General features: G+C 36.7%; 1 protein-coding gene across 7 annotated transcripts in view; it reads left to right on the top strand.

The window, feature by feature from the left end:
* The window catches only part of KCNC2 (potassium voltage-gated channel subfamily C member 2), a 238,140-nt gene that overhangs the window by 210,925 nt on the left and 6,508 nt on the right, over positions 1-20,707 (top strand). For 5 of the 7 annotated variants that reach the window (XM_024992371.2, XM_024992367.2, XM_024992370.2 and 2 more), the window contains exons 3-4: positions 16,145-17,072; positions 19,129-19,293. In XM_024992371.2, coding sequence (XP_024848139.1) covers positions 16,145-17,072; positions 19,129-19,293 — 1,093 coding nt within the window. The remainder of the gene's footprint in view (positions 1-16,144; positions 17,073-19,128; positions 19,294-20,707) is intronic. The other 2 variants (XM_024992374.2, XM_024992373.2) reach the window with 1 other exon arrangement.

Raw genomic sequence — 20,707 nt, 5'->3', positions numbered from 1 at the left:
TCTATATTTAATCTATGGCTACTATATATAATACCCATCTATCATACATAAACACATTTTATATGTAGATATGAAACACATAACATGTTATAAACACATACATGATTACATACAGTTGCTGCTGCTGCTGCTAAGTTGCTTCAGTCGTGTCCAACTCTGTGCGACCGCATAGACGGCAGCCCACCAGGCTCCCCCGTCCCTGGGATTCTCCAGGCAAGAACACTGGAGTGGGTTGCCATTTCCTTCTCCAATGCATGCAAGTGAAAAGTGAAAGGGAAGTCGCTCAGTCGTGTCTGACTCTTAGCCACCCCATGGACTGCAGCCCACCAGGCTCCTCCATCCATGGGATTTTCCAGGCAAGAGTACTGGAGTGGGGTGCCATCGCCTTACCTCTAGCTTAATCTTCTTCCCTGATTTCTGAGTTTAGTAATCACGTTAGGTGATCAGCTTTCTTCAACCTAATTCTGTACCATAAATGCAGTAATGTATGTGAAACTGCTTCTTAATAATAAACTTGGATGAAGAGAAACTGATTTTACTGGCTTAAGAAGTCAAAGTGATTGTCAACTCTGCATGGAGCCAGCAGACACTGGGCTGTTTGGTTGGCCCTTGAGGATAGACTGACTAATGAAAGAAACTTCTCTCCCTAGAGACCACAGTTCTTTGAACAACACGGCAAAGCTAGTGTATGGGATCTGCATACAGACATGATTAAGAGCATCTGCTGAGTTTCAGATGCTGTGGAAAAGAAGAAAAATTACAAACTGCCAATGTATAATTTCTATGGACAAATAAAATAAGCTTAATGGTCATCAAGAATGAAGATCCAGGTTTAATCCTCTTTTGGTCATTATTTTCTTTGAGTTTTGTTTTAAAATTAAAACTTAAAACATAATTAAAATTTTTGTGATAAATGTAAACTTGGCTTTCATTTATAAAATCAGTTATGATTCTCCATTAGCAACACACTCACTCAAGGCCACACTCTTACACTCAAACATAACCACTGCTAAGAATATAGCATTTCTATTTATTTGTACGTACTAGTTATACTCCAGTACTCTTGCCTGGAAAATCCCATGGATGGAGGAGCCTGGTGGGCTGCAGTCCATGGGGTCGTGAAGAGTCAGACACGACTGAGCGACTTCTTGCCTGGAGAATCCCAGGGACGGGGAAGCCTGGAGGGCTGCCGTCTGTGGGGTCGCACAGAGTCGGACACAACTGAAGTGACTTAGCAGTAGCAGTAGCAGCAGTTATACATAAAGAAAGGAATGGTGTTGAACTCTGCGTTGTTGTGCTACAGCCATTTAGCATAGAGTCTGGTACATAGTAATTACTAGGAGCCAGGTGGTTGTTTAGTATGTTTCATTAGTGATCATTCTGTGTTATATCATTATATCATATTGTTATATCATTCTTTTGTGATGCAAGTTTATGACCATACCATGACCATACCATTGACTCATGGATGTTTATATTTTTTCTGTTTCTTTTTTGTACAATAATGCTTAAATGAATGCCCTACATATATCCTTGTATTTCTATATACATATTTTACCAGAGTAAATTTCTGAAAGTGGGAATTTTGGATCAAGAGGCACTGTAAATTCTGATACTTTATCGTTGGAAGACCTTCCTCTTCTCATGTATTTATTTAAGAGAGTAAAGCAGAATGAGCATAATAGGAATGAAGCATTCCCATTTGGAAAATATATAATGCCCTTGAAATACAAGCTAAAAATAGGTGCACCTCATGTGGAACTGTAAAAACAAATTCCTTAGCATATATTTTAGGTAATATGCCTTAGAAAAGCTTCTTATAATGTTTATGTCCAAGTATAAAATTATCTCATTGACTGTTGTTAAAACGTAGAGGCGAGTTTAAGTTTTCTTCAACTATTTTCTCCCTTTAAAACTTGCAATGAAGGTTCATGTATCTGTGAATTAATAAGATGAAGTGAATTTTATTTTTTTAAGTGAATTTTAAAGACAGATTCTGTGTTGTGGCCAACATAATTTTTACATAACAGATATTTTTAAAATGTGCTGCTTTACTAATTTCATAAGAACTGAGCACCTACTTCTTGCCATGGGTTACGTCTGGTCCTTAGCTTTAAGGATAGATATCAAGTCCTTCTCTTTGAAGAACTTGTGAAAGTGTTCTTCAAAATGCTGATGAGGAATTAGCATCAGGAACAAGACTGATAGAAAAGTGCTACAGTATTATCAGTGACCCTGGGCTAGGGGAGGGTGGAGGAAGGTCATCAGTGATCCTGGGCTAGACGAGGGTGGAGGAAGGTCATTTAATCAGTCTGGTTCTCATTACATTTTTAAGTCCTGGAGCCTTTGAATTAGTTATTGAGTTCAAGTTTATTTATTTATCTAGCTTTCTTTTTATTTTTATTTATTTATTATTAATTAATTTATTTTTTATTGAAGGATAATTGCTTTACAGAATTTTGTTGTTTTCTGTCAAACCTCAACATGAATAGCCATAGGTATACATATTCCCCTCCCTTTTGACCCTCCGTCCCATCTCCCTCTCCATCCCACCCTTCTAGGTTGAGACAGAGCCCCTGTTTGAGTTTCCTGAGCCATACAGCAAATGCCCATTGGCTATCTATTTTACACATGGTAATGTAAGTTTCCATGTTACTCTCTCCATACATCTCACCCTCTCCTCCCCTCTCCCCATGTCCATAAGTCTGTTCTCTATGTCTGTTTCTCCATTGCTGCCCTGTAAATAAATTCTTCAGAACCATTTTTTAAGATTCCGTGTATATGCATTAGAATACAGTATTTACCTTTCTCTTTCTGACTCACTTCACTCTGTATAATATGTTCTAAGTTCATCCACCTCATTAGAACTGACTCAAATGTGTTCCTTTTTATGGCTGAGTAATATTCCATTGTGTATATGTACCACAACTTCTTTATCTATCTGTTGATGGACATCTAGGTTTATTCCATGTTCTAGCTATTGTAAATAGTGCTGGGATGAACAATGGGATGCATGTGTCTCTTTCAATTTTGGTTTCCTCAGGATATATGCATAGGAGTCGGATTGCTGGCTCATATGGCGGTTTTATTCCTAGTTTTTTAAGGAATTTCCATACTGTCTTCCATAGTGGCTGTATCAATTTACATTCCTACCAACAGTGCAAGAGCATTCCCTTTTCTTCACACCCTTTCCAGCATTTATTGTTTGTAGACTTTTTGATGAGGGCCATTCTGCCCAGTGTGAGGTGATATCTCATTGTAGTTTTGATTTGCATTTCTCTGATAATGAGCGGTGTTAAGCATCTCTTCATGTGTTTGTTAGCCATCTTTATGTCTTTGGAGAAATGTCTGTTTAGGTCTTTCTCCCACTTTTTGATTGGGTTGTTTGCTTTTCTGGCATTGAGTTGTATGAGCTGCTTGTATATTTTGGAAATTAATCCTTTGTAAGTTGTTTCATTTGCTATTATTTTCTCCCATTCTGAGGGTTGTCTTTTCACCTTGCTTATAGCTTCCTTTGCTGTGCAAAAGCTTTTAAGTTTAATCAGGTCCAACTTGTTTACTTTTGTTTTTATTTCCGTTACTCTAGGAGGTGGGTCATAGAGGATCTTGCTTTGATTTATGTCATCATGTGTTCTGCCTGTGTTTTCTTCTAAGAGTTTTATAGTTTCTGGTTTTACATTTAGGTCTTTAATCCATTTTGAGTTTATCTTTGTGTATGGTGTAAGGAAGTGTTCTAATTTCATTTTTTTTACATGTAGCTGTCCAGTTTTCCCAGCATCATTTATTGACAAGCCTGTCTTTGCCCCATTGTATATTCTTGCCTCTTTTGTCAAAAATAAGATACCTGTAGGTGCATGGATTTGTCTCTGGGCTTTCTGTCTTGTTCCAGTGGTTTATATTTCTGTTTTCATGCCAGTACCATACTGTCTTGATGACTGTAGCTTTGTAGTATAATCTCAAGTCAGGAAGATTGATTCCTCCAGCTCCATTCTTCTTTCTCAAGACTGCTTTGGCTATTCAGGGTCTTCTGTGTTTCCATATGAATTGTGAAATTTTTTTGTTCTAGTTCTGTGAAAAATGCCATTGGTAATTTGATAGGGATTCCATTAAATCTGTAGATTGTGTTTGGTAGTATAGTCATTTTCACAATATTGATTCTTCCTACCCAGGAACATGGGATACCTCTCCATCTGTTTATATCATCTTTGATTTCTTTCAGTAGTGTCATAATTTTCTGTGTACAGTTCTTTTGTCTCCTAAAGTAGGTTTATTCCTAGATATTTAATTCTTTTTGTTGTAATGGTGAATGGGATTGATTCCTTATTTCTCTTTCTGATTTTTCATTGTTAGTACATGAAAATGCAAGTGATTTCTGTGTATTGATTTTATATCCTGCAACTTTGCTAAATTCACTGATTAGCTCTAGTAATTTTCTGATACTATCTTTAGGGTTTTCTATGTACAGTATCGTGTCATCTGGAAACAGTGAGAGCTTTACTGCTTCTTTTCTGATCTAGATTCCTTTTATTATTTTTTTTCTCTGATTGCTGTAGCTAGGACTTCCAGAACTATGTTGACTAATAGTGGTGAAAGTGGTCACCCTTGTCTTGCTCCTGATCTTAGGGGGAATGCTTTCAGTTTTTCACCATTGAGAATAATGTTTGCTGCAGGCTTATCATATGTGGCTTTCACTATGTTGAGGTAGGTTCCTTCTGTGTCCATTTTATGGAGAGTTTTAATCATAAATGGGTGCTGGATTTTGTCAAAGGCTTTTTCTGCATCTATTGAGATAATAATATGGTTTTTACCTTTCAATTTGTTAATATAGTATCATATGGATTGATTTGCATATATATAAGAATCCTTGCATCCATGGAATAAACTGAACTTGATCATGGTATATGAGCTTTTAGATGCGTTGCTGAATTATGTTTGCTAAAATTTTGTTGAGGATTTTTGCATCTATGTTCATCCATGGTATTGGCCTGTAGTTGTCCTTTTTTGTGTTGTCTTTGTCTGGTTTTGGTATCAGGGTCATGGTGGCCTCGTAGAATGAATTTGGAAGTATTCCTTCCTCTGCAATTTTTTGAAAGAGTTTTAGAGGGATAGGAATTAGGTCTTCTCTAAATGTTTGATGGAATTCTCCTGTGAAGCCATCTGGTCCCGGGGTTTTGCTTTTGGGGAGATTTTTATTTTTTATTTTATTTTATTTATTTATTTTTTTTTAATTTTATTTTTAAACTTTACATAATTGTATTAGTTTTGCCAAATATCAAAATGAATCCGCCACAGGTATACATGTGTTCCCCAAATCACAGCTTCAATTTCAGTGCTTGTAATTGGGTTGTTCATAATTTCTGTTTTTTCCTGGTTCAGTCTTGGAAGATTGAACTTTTCTAAGAATCTGTCCATTTCTTCCAGGTTATCTATTTTATTACCATATAGTTGTTCATAATAGTCTCTTCTAATCCTTTCTATTTCTGCATTGTCTGTTGTAACCTTCTAATTTTGTTGATTTGATTCTTCTCTCTTTTTTGATGAGTCTGGCTAAAGGTTTGTCAATTTTGTGTATCTTCTCAAAGAACAAGCTTTTAGTTTTATTAGTCTTTACTATTGTTTCTTTCATTTCTTTTTCATTTATTTCTGCTTGGATCTTTATGATTTCTTTCTTACTACTAATTTGGGGTTTTTTTTTTTGTTCTTTTTTCCAGTTGTTTTAGTGTAAAGTTAGGTTGTCTATTCAATGTTTTTCTTGTTTCTTGAGGTAGGATTGTGTGGCTATAAACTTCCCTCTTAGAAAACTGCTTTTGCTGCATCCCTTAGGTTTCTAGTTGTCATGTTTTCATTGTTGTTTGTTTCTAGAAATTTTTTGATTTCCCTTTTGATTTCTTCAGTAACCTGTTGGTTATTTAGAAACATATAGTTTAATCTCCATGTGTCTGTGTTTCTTACACTTTTTTTCTTGTAATTTATATCTAGTCTCATAGCATTGTGGTCAGAGAAGATGCTTGATACAATTTCAATTTCTTAAATTTACTGAGGTTTGATTTGTGACCCAAGATGTGGTCTATCCTGGAGAATGTTCCATGTGTGCTTGAGAAGAAGGTGTATTCTTCTGCATTTGGATGGAATGTCCTGAAGACATCTGTGAGATCCATCTCATCTAATGTATCATTTCAGACTTGTTTTTCCTTATTAATTTTCTGTTTTGAGGATCTGTCCCTTGGTGTGAGTGGGGTGTTGAAGTCTCCTACTATTATTGTGTTACTGTCAATTTCTCCCTTTATGTCTGTTAATGTTTGTCTTATGTATTGAGGTCCTTCTGTGTTGGGTGCATAGATATTTACAGTTTTAATGTCTTCCTCTTGGATTGATCCCTTGATCATTATATAGTGTCCTTCCTTATCTCTTATAATCTTCTTTATTTTATGGTCTATTTTGTTTGATATGAGGATTGCTACTCCAGCTTTCTTTTGCTTCCCATTTGCATGGAATATATTTTTCCATCCTCTCACTTTCAGTCTATATGTGTTTGGTGGTACTGAATTCTCTAAATTTTTGCTTGTCTGAAAAGCTTTTTTCTTCGTCAATTCTGAATGAGATCCCTGCTGTACAATAATCTTGGTTGTAGATTTTTCCCTTTCAGTACTTTAAATATATCCTACCATTCCTTTCTGGCCTGCAGACTTTCTGCTGAAAGATCAGCTGTTAAGCATATGGGGTTTACCTTGTATGTTACTTGTTGCTTTTCTCTTGCTGCTTTTAATATTCTTTCTTTGTGTTTAGTCTTTGTTAGTTTGATTAGTATGTGTCTTGGTGTGTTTCTCCTTGGATTTATTCTGTATGGGACTCTTTGTACCTCTTGGACTTGATTGATTATTCTCTTTTCCATGTTGGGGAAATTTTCAACTATAATCTCTTCTAAAGTTTTCTCATACCCTTTTTTTTTTTCTCTTCTTCTTCTGGGACTCCTATAATTCAAATGTTGGTGGGTTTGATATGGTCCCGGAGGCCTCTGATACTGTCCTCAGCTTTTTTCATTCTTTTTACTTTATTCTGTTTTTCAGAAGTTATTTACACCATTTTATCTTCCAGCCTGATGATTCATTCTTCTGCTTCAGATATTCTGCTACTGATTCCTTCTAGAGTAGTTTTACTTTCACTAATTGTGTTGTTTGTCTCTGTATGTTTTTTCTCTAATTCTTCTAGGTCTTTGTTAATTGATTCTTGCATTTTCTCCACTTTGTTTTCAAGGTTTTTGATAACCTTTACTATCATTATTCTAATTCTTTTTCAGGTAGTTTGCCTATTTTCTCTTCATTTATTTGGACTTATGTTTTTCTAGGTTGTTCCTTTATTTGTGCAGTATTTCTCTGCCTTTTCATTTATTTTTTAAGTTATTGTGTTTGAGGTCTCCTTTTCCCAGGTTTCAAGGAAAGTTGAGTTCTTTCCTTAAAGAAGGTTGAATTCTTTCTTCCTTTTGGTTTCTGCCCTCCTAAGATTGGTCCCAAATAGGAAAAGGAGTACGTCAAGGCTGTATATTGTCACCCTGCTTACTTAACTTCTGTGCAGAGTACATCATGAGAAATGCTGGGCTGGAAGAAGCACAAGCTGGAATCAAGATTGCTGGGAGAAATATCAATAACCTCAGATATGCAGATGACACCACCCTTATGGCAGAAAGTAAAGAGGAACTAAGAAGCCTCTTGATGAAGGTGAAAGAGGAGAGTGAAAAAGTTGGCTTAAAGCTCAACATTCAGAAAACAAATATCATGGCATCTGGTCCCATCGTTTCATGGGAAATAGATGGGGAAACAGTGGAAACAGTGTCAGACTTTATTTTGGGGGGCTCCAAAATCACTGCAGATGGTGACTGCAGCCATGAAATTAAAAGACGCTTACTCCTTGGAAGAAAAGTTATGACCAACCTAGACAGCATATTCAAAAGCAGAGACATTACTTTGCCAACAAAGGTCTGTCTAGTCAAGGCTATGGTTTTTCCAGTGGTTATGTATGGATGTGAGAGTTGGACTGTGAAGAAGGCTGAGTGCTGAAGAATTGATGCTTTTGAACTGTGGTGTTGGGGAAGACTCTTGAGAGTCCCTTGGACTACAAGGAGATCCAACCAGTGCATTCTGAAGGAAATCAGCCCTGAGATTTCTTTGGAAGGAATGATGCTAAAGCTGAAACTCCAGTACTTTGGCCACCTCATGTGAAGAGTTGACTCATTGGAAAAGACTCTGATGCTGGGAGGGGTTGGGGGCAGGAGGAGAAGGGGACAACAGAGGATGAGATGGCTGGATGGCATCATTGACTCAATGGACGTGAGTCTGAGTGAACTCTGGGAGTTGGTGATGGACAGGGAGGCCTGGCGTGCTATGATTCATGGGGTCGCAAAGAGTCGGACATGACTGAGCGACTGATCTGATCTGATCTGATAGTTGCTATACAATATTATATAGGTCACAGGTATACAATATAGTGATTCACAATTTTAAAGTTTACATCCATTTATAGTTATTATAAAATATTGGCTATATTTCCCATTTTATACAACATATCCTTGTAGATTATTTTATACCTAATAGTTTGTACCTGTTAATCTCTACCCCTGTATATTCCCCATCCCTGCTTCCTTTTCCCCACTGGTAACCACTAGCTTGTTTGCTATATCTGTGAGCTTGCTTCTTTTTTGTTCTGTTCACTAGTTGGTTGTATTTTTCAGGTTGCACATATAAGTGATATCACACAGTATTTGTCTTTCTCTGTTTTACTGATTGCACTTAGCATAATGCCATGTAAGTCCATCCATGGTGTTGCAAATGGCAATATTTCATTCTTTTCTATAGCTGAGTATATTCCATTGTATGTATGTATATATGTACATGTATATATACATACACCCATCTTCTTTATCCATTCAATTGCTGAAGGACATGTAGGTTGCTTCCATATCTTGACAACTGTAAATAATATTGCTATGAACATTGAAGTAAATTTATCTTTTTGATCTAATGTTTTGGTTTTTTGGAGGTGGTATATTCTCAGGAGTGGAATTTTTATTTTTTTGAGAAACTTCTGTACTGTTTTCCACTGTAGTTGTATCAATTTGCATTCCTACCAATAATGCACATGTGTTCCCTTTTCTCCTTCCTTGCCAACACTTGTTACTTGTGTTCTTCTGGATAGTAGCCATCCTAACACGTGTAAGGTGATATTTCATCACGGTTTTGATTTGCATTTCCCTGATGAGTAGTGATGCTGAATATTTTTTTATGTGCCTATTACCCATCTGCATTTCCTCTTTAGCTGAATGTCTACTCAGGTTTTCTTGCCCATCTTTAGGTGAATTGTTGGTTTTTTTGAGGTTGAGTTGTAGGAACTGCTTATTTATGTTGGGTATTAGTCATTTATCAGTCATATCTTTTGCAAATATTTTTCCCATTCGTTAAGCTGTCTTTTTCTTTTGTTGATGGTTTCCTGTGCTATGCAAAGCTGTTAAGTTTAATTAGTTCACATTTGTTTATTTATTTTTGCTTTTATTTCCTTTACTTTAGGATATGGATCCAAAAAAAAATATTGCTGTGATTTATGTCAAAGCAGAGAAGGCAATGGCAACCCACTCCAGTGTTCTTGTTTGGAGAATCCCAGGGACGGGGGAGCCTCTTGGACTGCCGTCTCTGGGGTCGCACAGAGTCGGTCCCAACTGAAGCGACTTAGCAGCAGCAGCAGCAGCAGCAGCAGCAGCAGCATGTCAAAGAGTGTTCTGCCTATGTTTTCATCTAGAAGTTTTTCAGCCTTACATTTAGGTCCTTAATCATTTTGAGTTTATTTTTGTGTATGATGGTGGATAATGTTAGTTAGCTGTTGAGTTCAGCTATATGTATTTTAATACATACATGAAAAAGAAAATGATGAAACATAAAACTATATGACATTTTCCCTCACCTTTCTTTCAGCCTATTATGTATACCTGGAGAATCTTACTTGAATGTTTGCTTTGAGGCTTTTAGATGTAATACATTCCATGTACAACCTGGGCTCTGAGGACTTCTCCATAGATGCTAATCAAGAAAAAAAAAATTAGAGAGTGTTGGGCACTCTGTGTTGCTAAGCATGGACACTGAGCTTATGGAGAAAAAGTAACTGCTTCTTGGAACCACAAACCAATATTTTAGCAGGATATTCCCATCCTGAAACTGCCTTAGGTGATGTAGCAGTCCTTTGAAGTCAGGCAACATGCAGCATCTTCTCTGGAAAACTTTTAAAATTTTTAATTAGTATTTAACATGCCTCTTCTTATTTTTATTTAATGCTTGTAGGAGTTTGTAGTCTTATCACAGGGGAAAAGGAAGAGAAAGATGGCAGTATAGTTTTCTTCCTCAAATCCCAGGTAAGACACAAGCTTTATTAGCTGAATGAATGGAAGCTATTATTGGCAACATTTGGACCTAGGAACCAATTTAATTTGTTTCTGCTATAAATTTGAATTTTTGCTTCAATGTGCATGCTTTATTTTTTCATTTCTCCTTTTCACATCATTTTTATCACCATCAAAATGTGATTATTATTTTGTTCATTTTATACATTTTGAATTAATTCTTCCACCCTTCTATTCATCCATCTAGTCATACTAAATATTAACTACTGTGACAGAATCAGGGGATATAGAAATGAATATGACAATATTCAAGTCCTTAAACAGTTACCAGTTCAGTGAAGAGAAAAATAAATAAATAAATAAATAATTAAAGTCTTCTTTCCCCCTATTTCTTTCCCTTTGCATTTCTTTTTCTTAATATTATTCAGTCTAACCTCACATTTACTCATTTTGATGCAATCTGTGAGGTAGGAACAAAGGAAGACATTTTCTATCTCTGAGACTCTTAGATTTAAGTTCAAATAAAGTGTTCAAATCCTTTGTTAAAGAAATCCAGGTGTAGCCTCTGGATAATCCTAGATCTTCAAGATTTCTGGAGCTGCCCTTTCATTTGATGCTCAAACTAAATTCCTAGTAAACTGAGATCCTGTTCTTCACTCCGTGGGAAGCTCTGTCTCCCAGTATCTCCAAGGACTTTACTGGGGGCTCAATTTCTCCTGATTCCCTTTTACTATTATTTGCTGCTCTCTTATGTTTTTGAATCTGACTATGTATGTTTCCTCCTTGGCTGCCTGCTCCCCTCCTGTCATCCTCCCATGGTCCAAGAACTTCATTACTCAGAGCACATTCAACACCACGCTGTTTTGTAAAACCACCTTTTACTGAGGCGTAAGAAAGCAAGCATCGTCTTAGAATTTAATGTTCTCCGTTAGTCTCCTAAGGTTCTTTTGCTATATCTGTGGTGGTGGTGGTGATATAGTCTCTAAGACGTCTGACTCTTGTGACCCCATAGGGTGCAGCCCGCCAGGCTCCTCTGTCCATGGGATTTTCCAGGCAAGAATACTTGAGTGGGTTGCCATTTCCTTCTCCAGGGGATCTTCCCAACCGAGGAATCGAACCTGGGTCTCCTGCATTGCAGGCAGATTCTTTACTGACTGATATCTGTGGGGGGATCTCTAATTGTTTGTCCTCGCATTTTGGACTTTTCCTCCTTGTCTTTCGAGACCTTTTCCATTTCCTTCTCATTAGAATTCAACTTTCTTCCAGCATCCTCTTTTGCAGGCTGACAGAAGCCAACTTCCAGTTCCCTACCATGTAATAATGAAGTAAACTTTGGCTTTCGGTTACAGCTTTCTTAATTTTGACCATACCAAGTGTCTTTGGCCTTTATTAATGACCTATCTAGCTGTTTTTTAAACAAAATAATCATCTACTTGGAAGATGAATCTTGTATATTTCCAAGCATATCGAAGTTTATTTCTATTTTTCATACTCTCTGTATTTTCCTGTTATAATATTATCACACCAGCAGATATACAAAGTCCTTAAAAGCTAAAGACATATTGAGTTATAAAGACTACAATGCAGAATAATACAAATGCAAAAATCATCATGTGGTTCTTTAAATAATTCTAATAAAATTTTTGATAAATGAAAGATCCAAATGACATAAAACCAGACAACTTTTGGTTTCTGAAGTTTTATGTCTTAGAATTATGTATATTTAGAAACTGTTCAGTTGCTTTGCTTACTCAGTTATTTGTGTAGAAGCCAGAATTATGTCTTAACATAAACACACATAAACACACATGGGCCATAAACATCCCATTACATAGGAGGTAGTTAGCTACTCTCATTAAGGTTTAGGAAGACCTTTTTAAGAGTCTACAAATGCTTAGAATTTAAAAACTACTCCAATTCATTTAGTAATCAGTTATCAATCTTGTATTATCAGTCTGTTGAAAAAACACGGAAACAGAGGTTTCAAACTATACTATGCATAGCAATCACCTAGAAAGCCTATAGAATGCAAATTCCATCTCCCCAAACAATGGAATCTGACATCTGATGTAGGACTAAGAAATTCACATTTATGTAAGCTGCCCAGGTGTGTTATAATGAGTGTGAGCACATTTTTGGAAATATGAGTGGGGTATTTAAATAATGTCCTAGTACAAAAAGATTCATGTTAGCTAAATCCCAGCCACCTAGTGTGGTATCTTAAGACTTTTTTGACCTTTTCCTGGTAACAACTTGTTTAATGAACATAAACAGTAAGATCCAGTAATTCTTACTGAGGTAATAATGATTTCAAGTATTTTCATAGTGCTTTAAATTAGAAGCCATATTAATATATATATCTTTTATTTTCACTTTATTCCAGTCAATGGGGCTGGTGCAATAATTTAAGACAAGTTAATTCAATAGGTCTCCCATTATAGAAAGTCCAAAAGGACTCTACCAGCACTCAAACCTCAAAAGTCACCTTACAGTCTCATTTTAAATTCAAATACAGGTAATATTTTTGGTTGATTTAAAACCTTTGAAAAGTGAGGATCTCTGTGCTAATTTGGGATTTATTCATCACAATTTGTGCAAAAGAGGCAGACTTGGAAAGTCTATTCTACTCTTCCTTTGGTGTTCCCTTCAAGCATCACTTAAGAAATTCCAGACATTTTTGTTAAAACTTCTCTCTTGTGTGATACACATCTCTCCTTTCTATCAGGTTGACCTCCACTTATCCTTCAAAGTCCAATCTATTGATATTTTCTCAGAGGTTTCTATAATCTCTCAGTCTAAATAAAGTTTTAGGTCATTTTTTCCTTTCATTGAATTCATTATAATTGCAATTGTGTAGTTTTGTGTAGTTAAATATTTAATGTCTGTATACCTAGTGGATTGTGAGTTCCTCAAAGGATGGGACTGTGTTTTGTTTACTACTGTTAAAGTAAGGCCCTATCCCTGTGACCTGGCGTACAGAGGCACTCAACATACTTGTTGAATTAATGAATGAAGTGTAGGAAAATATCTGACTGGAAAAGATTTTAGCACTTTATATTGATGAGCATAAAAGTATAGTTGAAAACTGTCTTTGTTGTATGAGAGGTGGTAAGTCAGGACTAATTTTGAATGAGCAACGTTGAAGGTCCCACTCTATTCACTACAGAGTATAGGTGGACAGCATTTGAGACTGAAAACTTATTTTAGGCAGAAAAAATGCTGACTCAGAAACACTGGAATTAAAGATAAAAGTGCAGTTTACTTTAATCGCTTCGTACTTGCTAACGTCTCATGGATAGAATCTGCCCACTAAAACCTTAGATGCTTAGCCTAAAATTCTGGATGCCATGGTGGGATGTGTGGGGAGTGGCTGTGGAGAACTCAGTATGTCACACTGCCGAGGCCCTAGTGACAAAGGAAGAGTGTGGGGAGAGTCAGAAACAAGCACGACTCTCAGATCCATAGATAAATTGTGATTAGATAAAGAAGTGATGCACAGAACAAAGATAATTGATTCTTTCTCCAAAAGATGTAATATTTTAAAGACTCTGTGAGGTCCTAGTGATATTGAGTGTTAGAACAAGTAGTTGACTTAAAAAGAAGAGTATATTTATTTGTATGAAGGAAAAGCTAAGTGAAAAAAAAATGCCATCATCTCACAATATATCTGGAAAAGATCATAGTCAAATTGTAACATCAAAACCAAGGGAAGTTGGAAGACAGGAATGGAAAAATAAGGCAAAGCCTTGATTTACATGACTTATAATATTAATATGAACAATGTACTTTACTAGCACACTGCAGAGAAACTAGTCCATAATTTGGGGTGGTTCTTTCCTTTTCTGGAGAAGGAAATGGCAACCTGCTCCAGTATTCTTGCCTGGAAAAATCCCATGGCTGGTGGAGCCTAGTAGGCTACAGTCCATGGGGTCTCAAAGAGTCGGACATGACTTCACTTTCACTTTCATTTTCTTTTCCTTTTTAGTTGAGGTTATAGTTGATGTACAATATTATATGTTTCAGGTGTACAGCATAGTGATTTACAACTTTTAAAAAGTTGTATTCAATTTATAGTTATTAAAACTATTGGATAGTATTCCCTAAGTTGTACTATATATCTTTATAACTTACTTATTTTATCCATAATAGTTTGTACCTCTTAATCCTTTACCCCTATCTTTCCCCTGCCTCTGGAGAAGTTTCTTTAAGGCAGATAATCTCAGTCCTAAGATTTTTTTCAGTCTTTTTGTGTATCTCATGGATTTGGCAAGATCTGTATATCTCTTACATTGAAACTCAATCAGGGAAGAAGGGAGATGATTTCAATCTCTTCTTGAAACTTAGATCTTTTCAATGTTTAGTTGAGAAGCAGGCATTAGGGAAGAACTTTGGGTTTGGGATATGTCGTACTATTTCTAAAAGAACCTCCCTCTATTTGACTGATGACCTCTTCCTCGTTCATAATTCATTTGCTTAGGTATTCAAGGACTCTTGGTAGTCTCTTAATGCTCAGTGAGCATGCCCAATCTGAGTGCACTCCGAGAGCACCAGGGCCCTGCCAGCTTTTCTGACAGCCTCCAATGCTGATAGCTGGCAGCAGTGTCACGGGCATCACACGACACCGGGTCTCAGATTTTCAGGTCTTTCATGTTAAGAAGAATGTGACCCTAAAATAAACAAAGGTTTCCACGTGTTTGTATTCTACATCTGAGAGTTTGGTAGTTATGGGAACAGAATCTGGGGCAAAACTTATCAGGTTAATCTTATGACTTTGGAAAAGTTACCAACTCTGTGACCATAAAAGTGACAGTGTAGTGTGGTTATGAGCATTGATATGAGTTAATTATGTGAATTGCTTTGAAGAGTGTTTGGTACTAGTAAGAACTATATAAGTGGGAGCTTTTATTATTATTCTGTATTAGTAGGTGTGTGTATAGTCATATATTATTGGCCAAAGAAATGTTGAATTTAAAAAATAAAATTAAAAATTAAAATTAAAAAAAAGATATAAAAAAAGAAATGTTGAATTTTAAAAATCCTTTATAACATATACTTTATAACTTTTTAACATATTATTCTAACATTTGAAGTTCTTTTTCAGGAGAGGAAGAATGCCTTTAATTTGTTCCTTAATTCTTTCTCTCCCTTCAGTCTCAATGCCAACTCTTCTTCCCTAGGTTTGCTCTTTGTGGACAAGCCTTCACCTTTAGTTGATATAAATGGTAGCACAGCTCAGATAGTGTTTGCATGTTCACACCTCATGATAATCTGAACATTTAAGAAGCCTGCAGTTAAATATGGGTGACTTCCAAATTTCCATCAGTGTAGACTGCATCTTATATTTATGGTTGTCAATCTGGATCTAATACACGAAGATTTCTAGGATCATAACCAATATCTGGAGCCATTGTCTACATTTATTATTTTTTTTCAGCCTGCTGCCCTTTAACATTCTTTTGCAAGGATTTTATTTTTCACTCTTTTTCTTACCCGAAAGAGTCAAATTGTTTTCCAACGTAAATCAAAACTTTTAATCTATATAAGCTGAAAGAAGAACTTGAAACATCCTTCCTGTGCAACTCTAATGGATGTTACCTACATGTCTAAGTTCTTATAGTTGAGTAACATCCCAAGTGAAATCTCCAAATATGCGTTTATACTTCTTCATCTACAGGGAGTGTTCTTAGACTTGGGTTGAAGTATATTATGGTTCAGATCATTCTATGTTTCTCCTTTTATTTCTTTTTTTTTTTTTCTCTACAGTTTATTGCTTTTGCTTCTTTATTCTTCATCCTGGTTTCAATCACAACCTTTTGCCTGGAGACACATGAAGCTTTCAATATTGTTAAGAACAAGACAGAATCAGTCACCAATGGCACCAGCGTGGTTCCACAGTATGAAATTGAAACAGATCCTGCCTTGACGTATGTAGAAGGAGTATGTGTGGTATGGTTTACTTTTGAATTTTTAGTCCGTATTGTTTTCTCCCCCAATAAACTTGAATTCGTCAAGAACCTCTTGAATATCATTGACTTTGTGGCCATCCTACCCTTCTACTTAGAGGTGGGCCTCAGTGGGCTCTCATCTAAAGCTGCTAAAGATGTACTTGGCTTCCTCAGAGTGGTCAGATTTGTGAGGATCCTGAGGATCTTCAAGCTCACCCGCCATTTTGTAGGTTTGAGGGTGCTTGGACATACTCTTCGAGCGAGTACAAATGAATTTTTGCTGCTCATAATCTTCCTGGCTCTAGGAGTTTTGATATTTGCTACTATGATCTACTATGCGGAGAGAGTGGGTGCCCAGCCCAACGACCCTTCAGCTAGTGAGCACACGCAGTTCAAAAACATCCCCATTGGGTTCTGGTGGGCTGTAGTGACCATGACCACCTTGGGCTATGGAGATATGTACCCCCAAACATGGTCGGGGATGCTGGTGGGAGCCCTGTGTGCTCTGGCTGGAGTACTGACAATAGCCATGCCAGTGCCTGTCATTGTCAACAATTTTGGAATGTACTACTCCTTGGCAATGGCGAAGCAGAAACTTCCAAGGAAAAGAAAGAAGCACATCCCTCCTGCTCCTCAGGCAAGCTCGCCTAGTTTTTGCAAGACAGAATTAAACATGGCCTGCAACAGCAAACAGGGTGACACGTGTCTGGGCAAAGACAGTCGGCTTCTGGAACATAACAGATCAGGTAAGGCACGGTTTCAAATGCATGCCATTAAATACTTTATAGACCAGTATGTCCCTTAAGTAGAAGGCACCTTCTCATTTTCTGCAAGTGTTTGGAGTTTTCAGTTCTACCCCTTTACAAAATGTGTTTGTGTCAGGCTTGTAGATAGCTCGACTGTAGCTTTTCTAAATGAATCCTAAGGAGAAGTCCGCATAGCTGGTCTATAGAGTTCTCCTGCTTTGACGGGAATGCCATGTGCTGACGGCGCCAATATTTTCTTTTGCCTGTTCGTTGCTTGTGTGCCGTTGTTTCTTTGTTTCCCTGCACGATGTGGTGGTATGATATTGGACATTTTCCATCCTTCATTCTAAAAATGTTGATCTCCATATCATTTGGCTTGGTGTGTCTGTCTCAGTTTTATCTCTGCCACACGGGGCCATGCATTTTGACCTAATTCACAAGAAAAAGTTATGTAAAAAGAATGGATGTTTACGTTTCCAAGGCCTAAACACTGAAGAGGTGATATGTAAGAATGCCCTTTGGAAAGTAAAGGTCTTCTTCATTAATATTATGGACGGTTGATTAAGTTTTCATTATTCTTAAATTAGGGTATTTCAATATAATTCCTTTGCTTTGGGTAAAGTGCTATGTAGTACAATCAGCCCAACATTATGCAGGGTCTAGATGATCTGCTTTGGCTAATCAATAGGAAGGTTGAATTTCTCTGTGGATTTCCTTTTTTATGCATTCTGCACTGGTCTTTTCCCTCCCAGAATGTAATTTTGGATAAATTCCTGCTTGAAATTAGCTGAATTCCTACTTCTCTCTATTGCCATAGATAATCTAGAGTTAATTGACTGTAAATTGACATTCAGTTTGCCAAAGTGATAGTCAATAGTGTCTAGTACAGATGAACTATATTGTAGACCTCACAATTTAACTAATTTTTTGTCATCTATGAAGTGTTAAGATATATGCATTCCCTATAACTTAGATAGGTTTAATCTTTTTCTTGTAGAAAAATGATTTATGACAATCTCATGTGAATAATTTAGCATTATTTAGAAATAACACTGATTAAACAAAACAAGCAAACCAGCAAACACATGGAAAAGGCAAGTGACATTTTCACAGGTTGCTTCCTTAGCTCCCAGAAACTATTATGGATTAAATTGGTGGGGGGTGGTGGGAACCTGACTGGAACAGAGCTGCTTTTTAAAAGATTTTATTCAAAGTCCTTATGTTTATTTAGTAGATTGTTTTGCAAATTCTGTCAGTATGTATCTGAGAGTTGCTATGCCAGGAATGCCCTTATGAAAGATGGAATTTAGTTTGTGTTGCTGCCCTTATTGGATTGTTCTCAGGTACCCGTGCAGAGCTTTTCTGAAGGGCATGGAAAGGAGGACACACTCTCAGCTTGGGCAAGCACTGTTACAAGCTAGCATCTAGGCTATAGGACGTGAAAGTCTTTGGCAAGTATTTAGACGTAAACGTTTCAAGGGCGTTTGGAGAAGTTGATCTTGTTCCATTGTTATGCTCAAAAATACTATGTCGCTTTAAAACAGAGAATCTGGACACTAAGTCTGTAAACTTTGGGATTGTTTTCATTATGAAATTTGGGAAAAATTACTTTCAGAAAATAATGAAAGCATATGTCTTTTAGCACTGCAAAGACAAACCTTTACTTAGGAGTTTCTCCTTCAGTAGGCTCCGTTTTTAAAGATGTCTGTTTGCAGTACCTAGATAACCTGTCAAAAGTGGAAAGATGTTAATTCGTGTGCTACTTCATTATCACCCTTACTTTGAATCATGTTAGTTTTGTAAAAGTCGTTGTCATATTAGATAAAATCCAACATGAAATTAAAATTTCCCTGAGAACATTTCTCTCCTTTTCCGTACATTTCCATTTTGCTCCATGTAAGTTTTTGTGACGAGTGATGAAAATTCTTTTACCATGTTGTGATTATTGTGATTTGTGTTATCGCGTGGCTGTGCGGTGGACACCCGGCGTAAACTCTTTGTATTGTCTCATTTCCTCATCATCACTGTCTGTCAATGGGCACGGCGCTGTGACCAGTGTTATCAGGTGACGACAGTGCAGGAAGTGAGCCACCACTATCACCCCCAGAAAGGCTCCCCATCAGGCGCTCTAGTACCAGAGACAAACACAGAAGAGGGGAAACATGTTTCCTGCTGACGGCAGGTGATTACACGTGTGCTTCTGATGGAGGGATCAGGAAAGGTAGGCATGCATTTCATTAGATCCTAACAGGTGACATAGCAATTAAATGCTGCAAATGTATGGAGTGATGTAAAATGCTCGTTCATCATTTTCTAGGAACAACTATGACATCATAGTGCTTTTTGCCTCATTACATCTTATCTCATTATAAACATTTAAAAATATGTATCATGACAGCCAACTTGATTGTCATATCTGAAAGACATTTCACCCTTCTTTCTTTTTTTTTATTTTTTGGTTTTTCATTTGTCTATAGGCAGAATTGTAATGAAGTATTTAATAAAGTCAATCATCTAATTGTTTTAATATAATATATTCAGCAGTCTTGAAAAGTTATCTTTTTTCCTACAATAAATTAAACTCACTAGTTAACTCTATGCACCTGTTTGATACGTGGTTGATAATTATAAAACAATAATAAAGCTTTTTCTTCAAAGTAAAGCATTAAACATACTCTAATGGTCTCTTATCCTGGTGGCTCAGACAGTAAAGCGTCTGTCTACAATGTGGGAGACCCGGGTTTGATCCCTGGGTCGGGAAGATCCCCTGGAGACGGAAATGGCAATCCACTCCAGTACTATTGCCTGGAAAATCCCATGGACAGAGGAGCCTGGTAGGCTACAGTCTGTGGGGTCATAAAGAGTCGGACACGACTCAGCGACTTCACTTAATGGTCTCTTATCCAGTGTTTGGGCAAATTTTCCCCAGTAATTAATCTGAATGTCAGGAGCTTGCTAAGGTACATGATCCTCTGGCCATACAGAACAGTATACCCAATCAGTGGAAAGGTTACTTACTGTACTTACAAAATGTACTTACAAAATTTCTCTTCTGGGCAATAATCATTTTATTATTTTTTAATTGACACTGAACAATTCCTGGCTCATAGAAGATACTTAATATCTGTTGAATGGATGCATTGTATTAGATAGGCATCTTGGTTAAGAAATGTAGCAGGATACTGAAGCTCCACTCCAGCACGGTGGTTTTATTTCCCTAGATTGTATCAGCCATCTATGACTATTCCTTAGGTGCTAGTTTTCATTTTCATTTTAGTAAACTTTGCCAACCAAACAATTGGACCCTTTTTATCCTCAAGAAATTAGTTTCATAACACTTATAACCCACTCTTGTCAAAGTTCTGGTATGCTCTTAGAACACCTTCTACTTTGAGAATTCCAGTTGCTTTAGTGCCAAGGTTATTTTACTCAATTTACTGACAGAATAGAGAAAGAACTACACATTTTTTATGAAGAAATAAAATTTCTTAGGCAATTGACTGAATTTGAATGAAAAACCACTCTAGAACTTTCATGTTCATGCAACTGCATTTTAAAAATATTGTGCTTATTTGCTATTCATTGCAAATTCATTGTTTCTCCCTACAGAATACTTTACCGCTTAAGCCTAAAAT

This window comes from Bos taurus, chromosome 5 (genome assembly GCF_002263795.3).
Source record: "Bos taurus isolate L1 Dominette 01449 registration number 42190680 breed Hereford chromosome 5, ARS-UCD2.0, whole genome shotgun sequence".
In the NCBI taxonomy this organism is placed as follows: Eukaryota; Metazoa; Chordata; class Mammalia; order Artiodactyla; family Bovidae; genus Bos; species Bos taurus.
The sequence above is the reverse complement of the archived record's forward strand: the minus strand, read 5'-3'. Positions and strand labels throughout refer to the sequence as shown.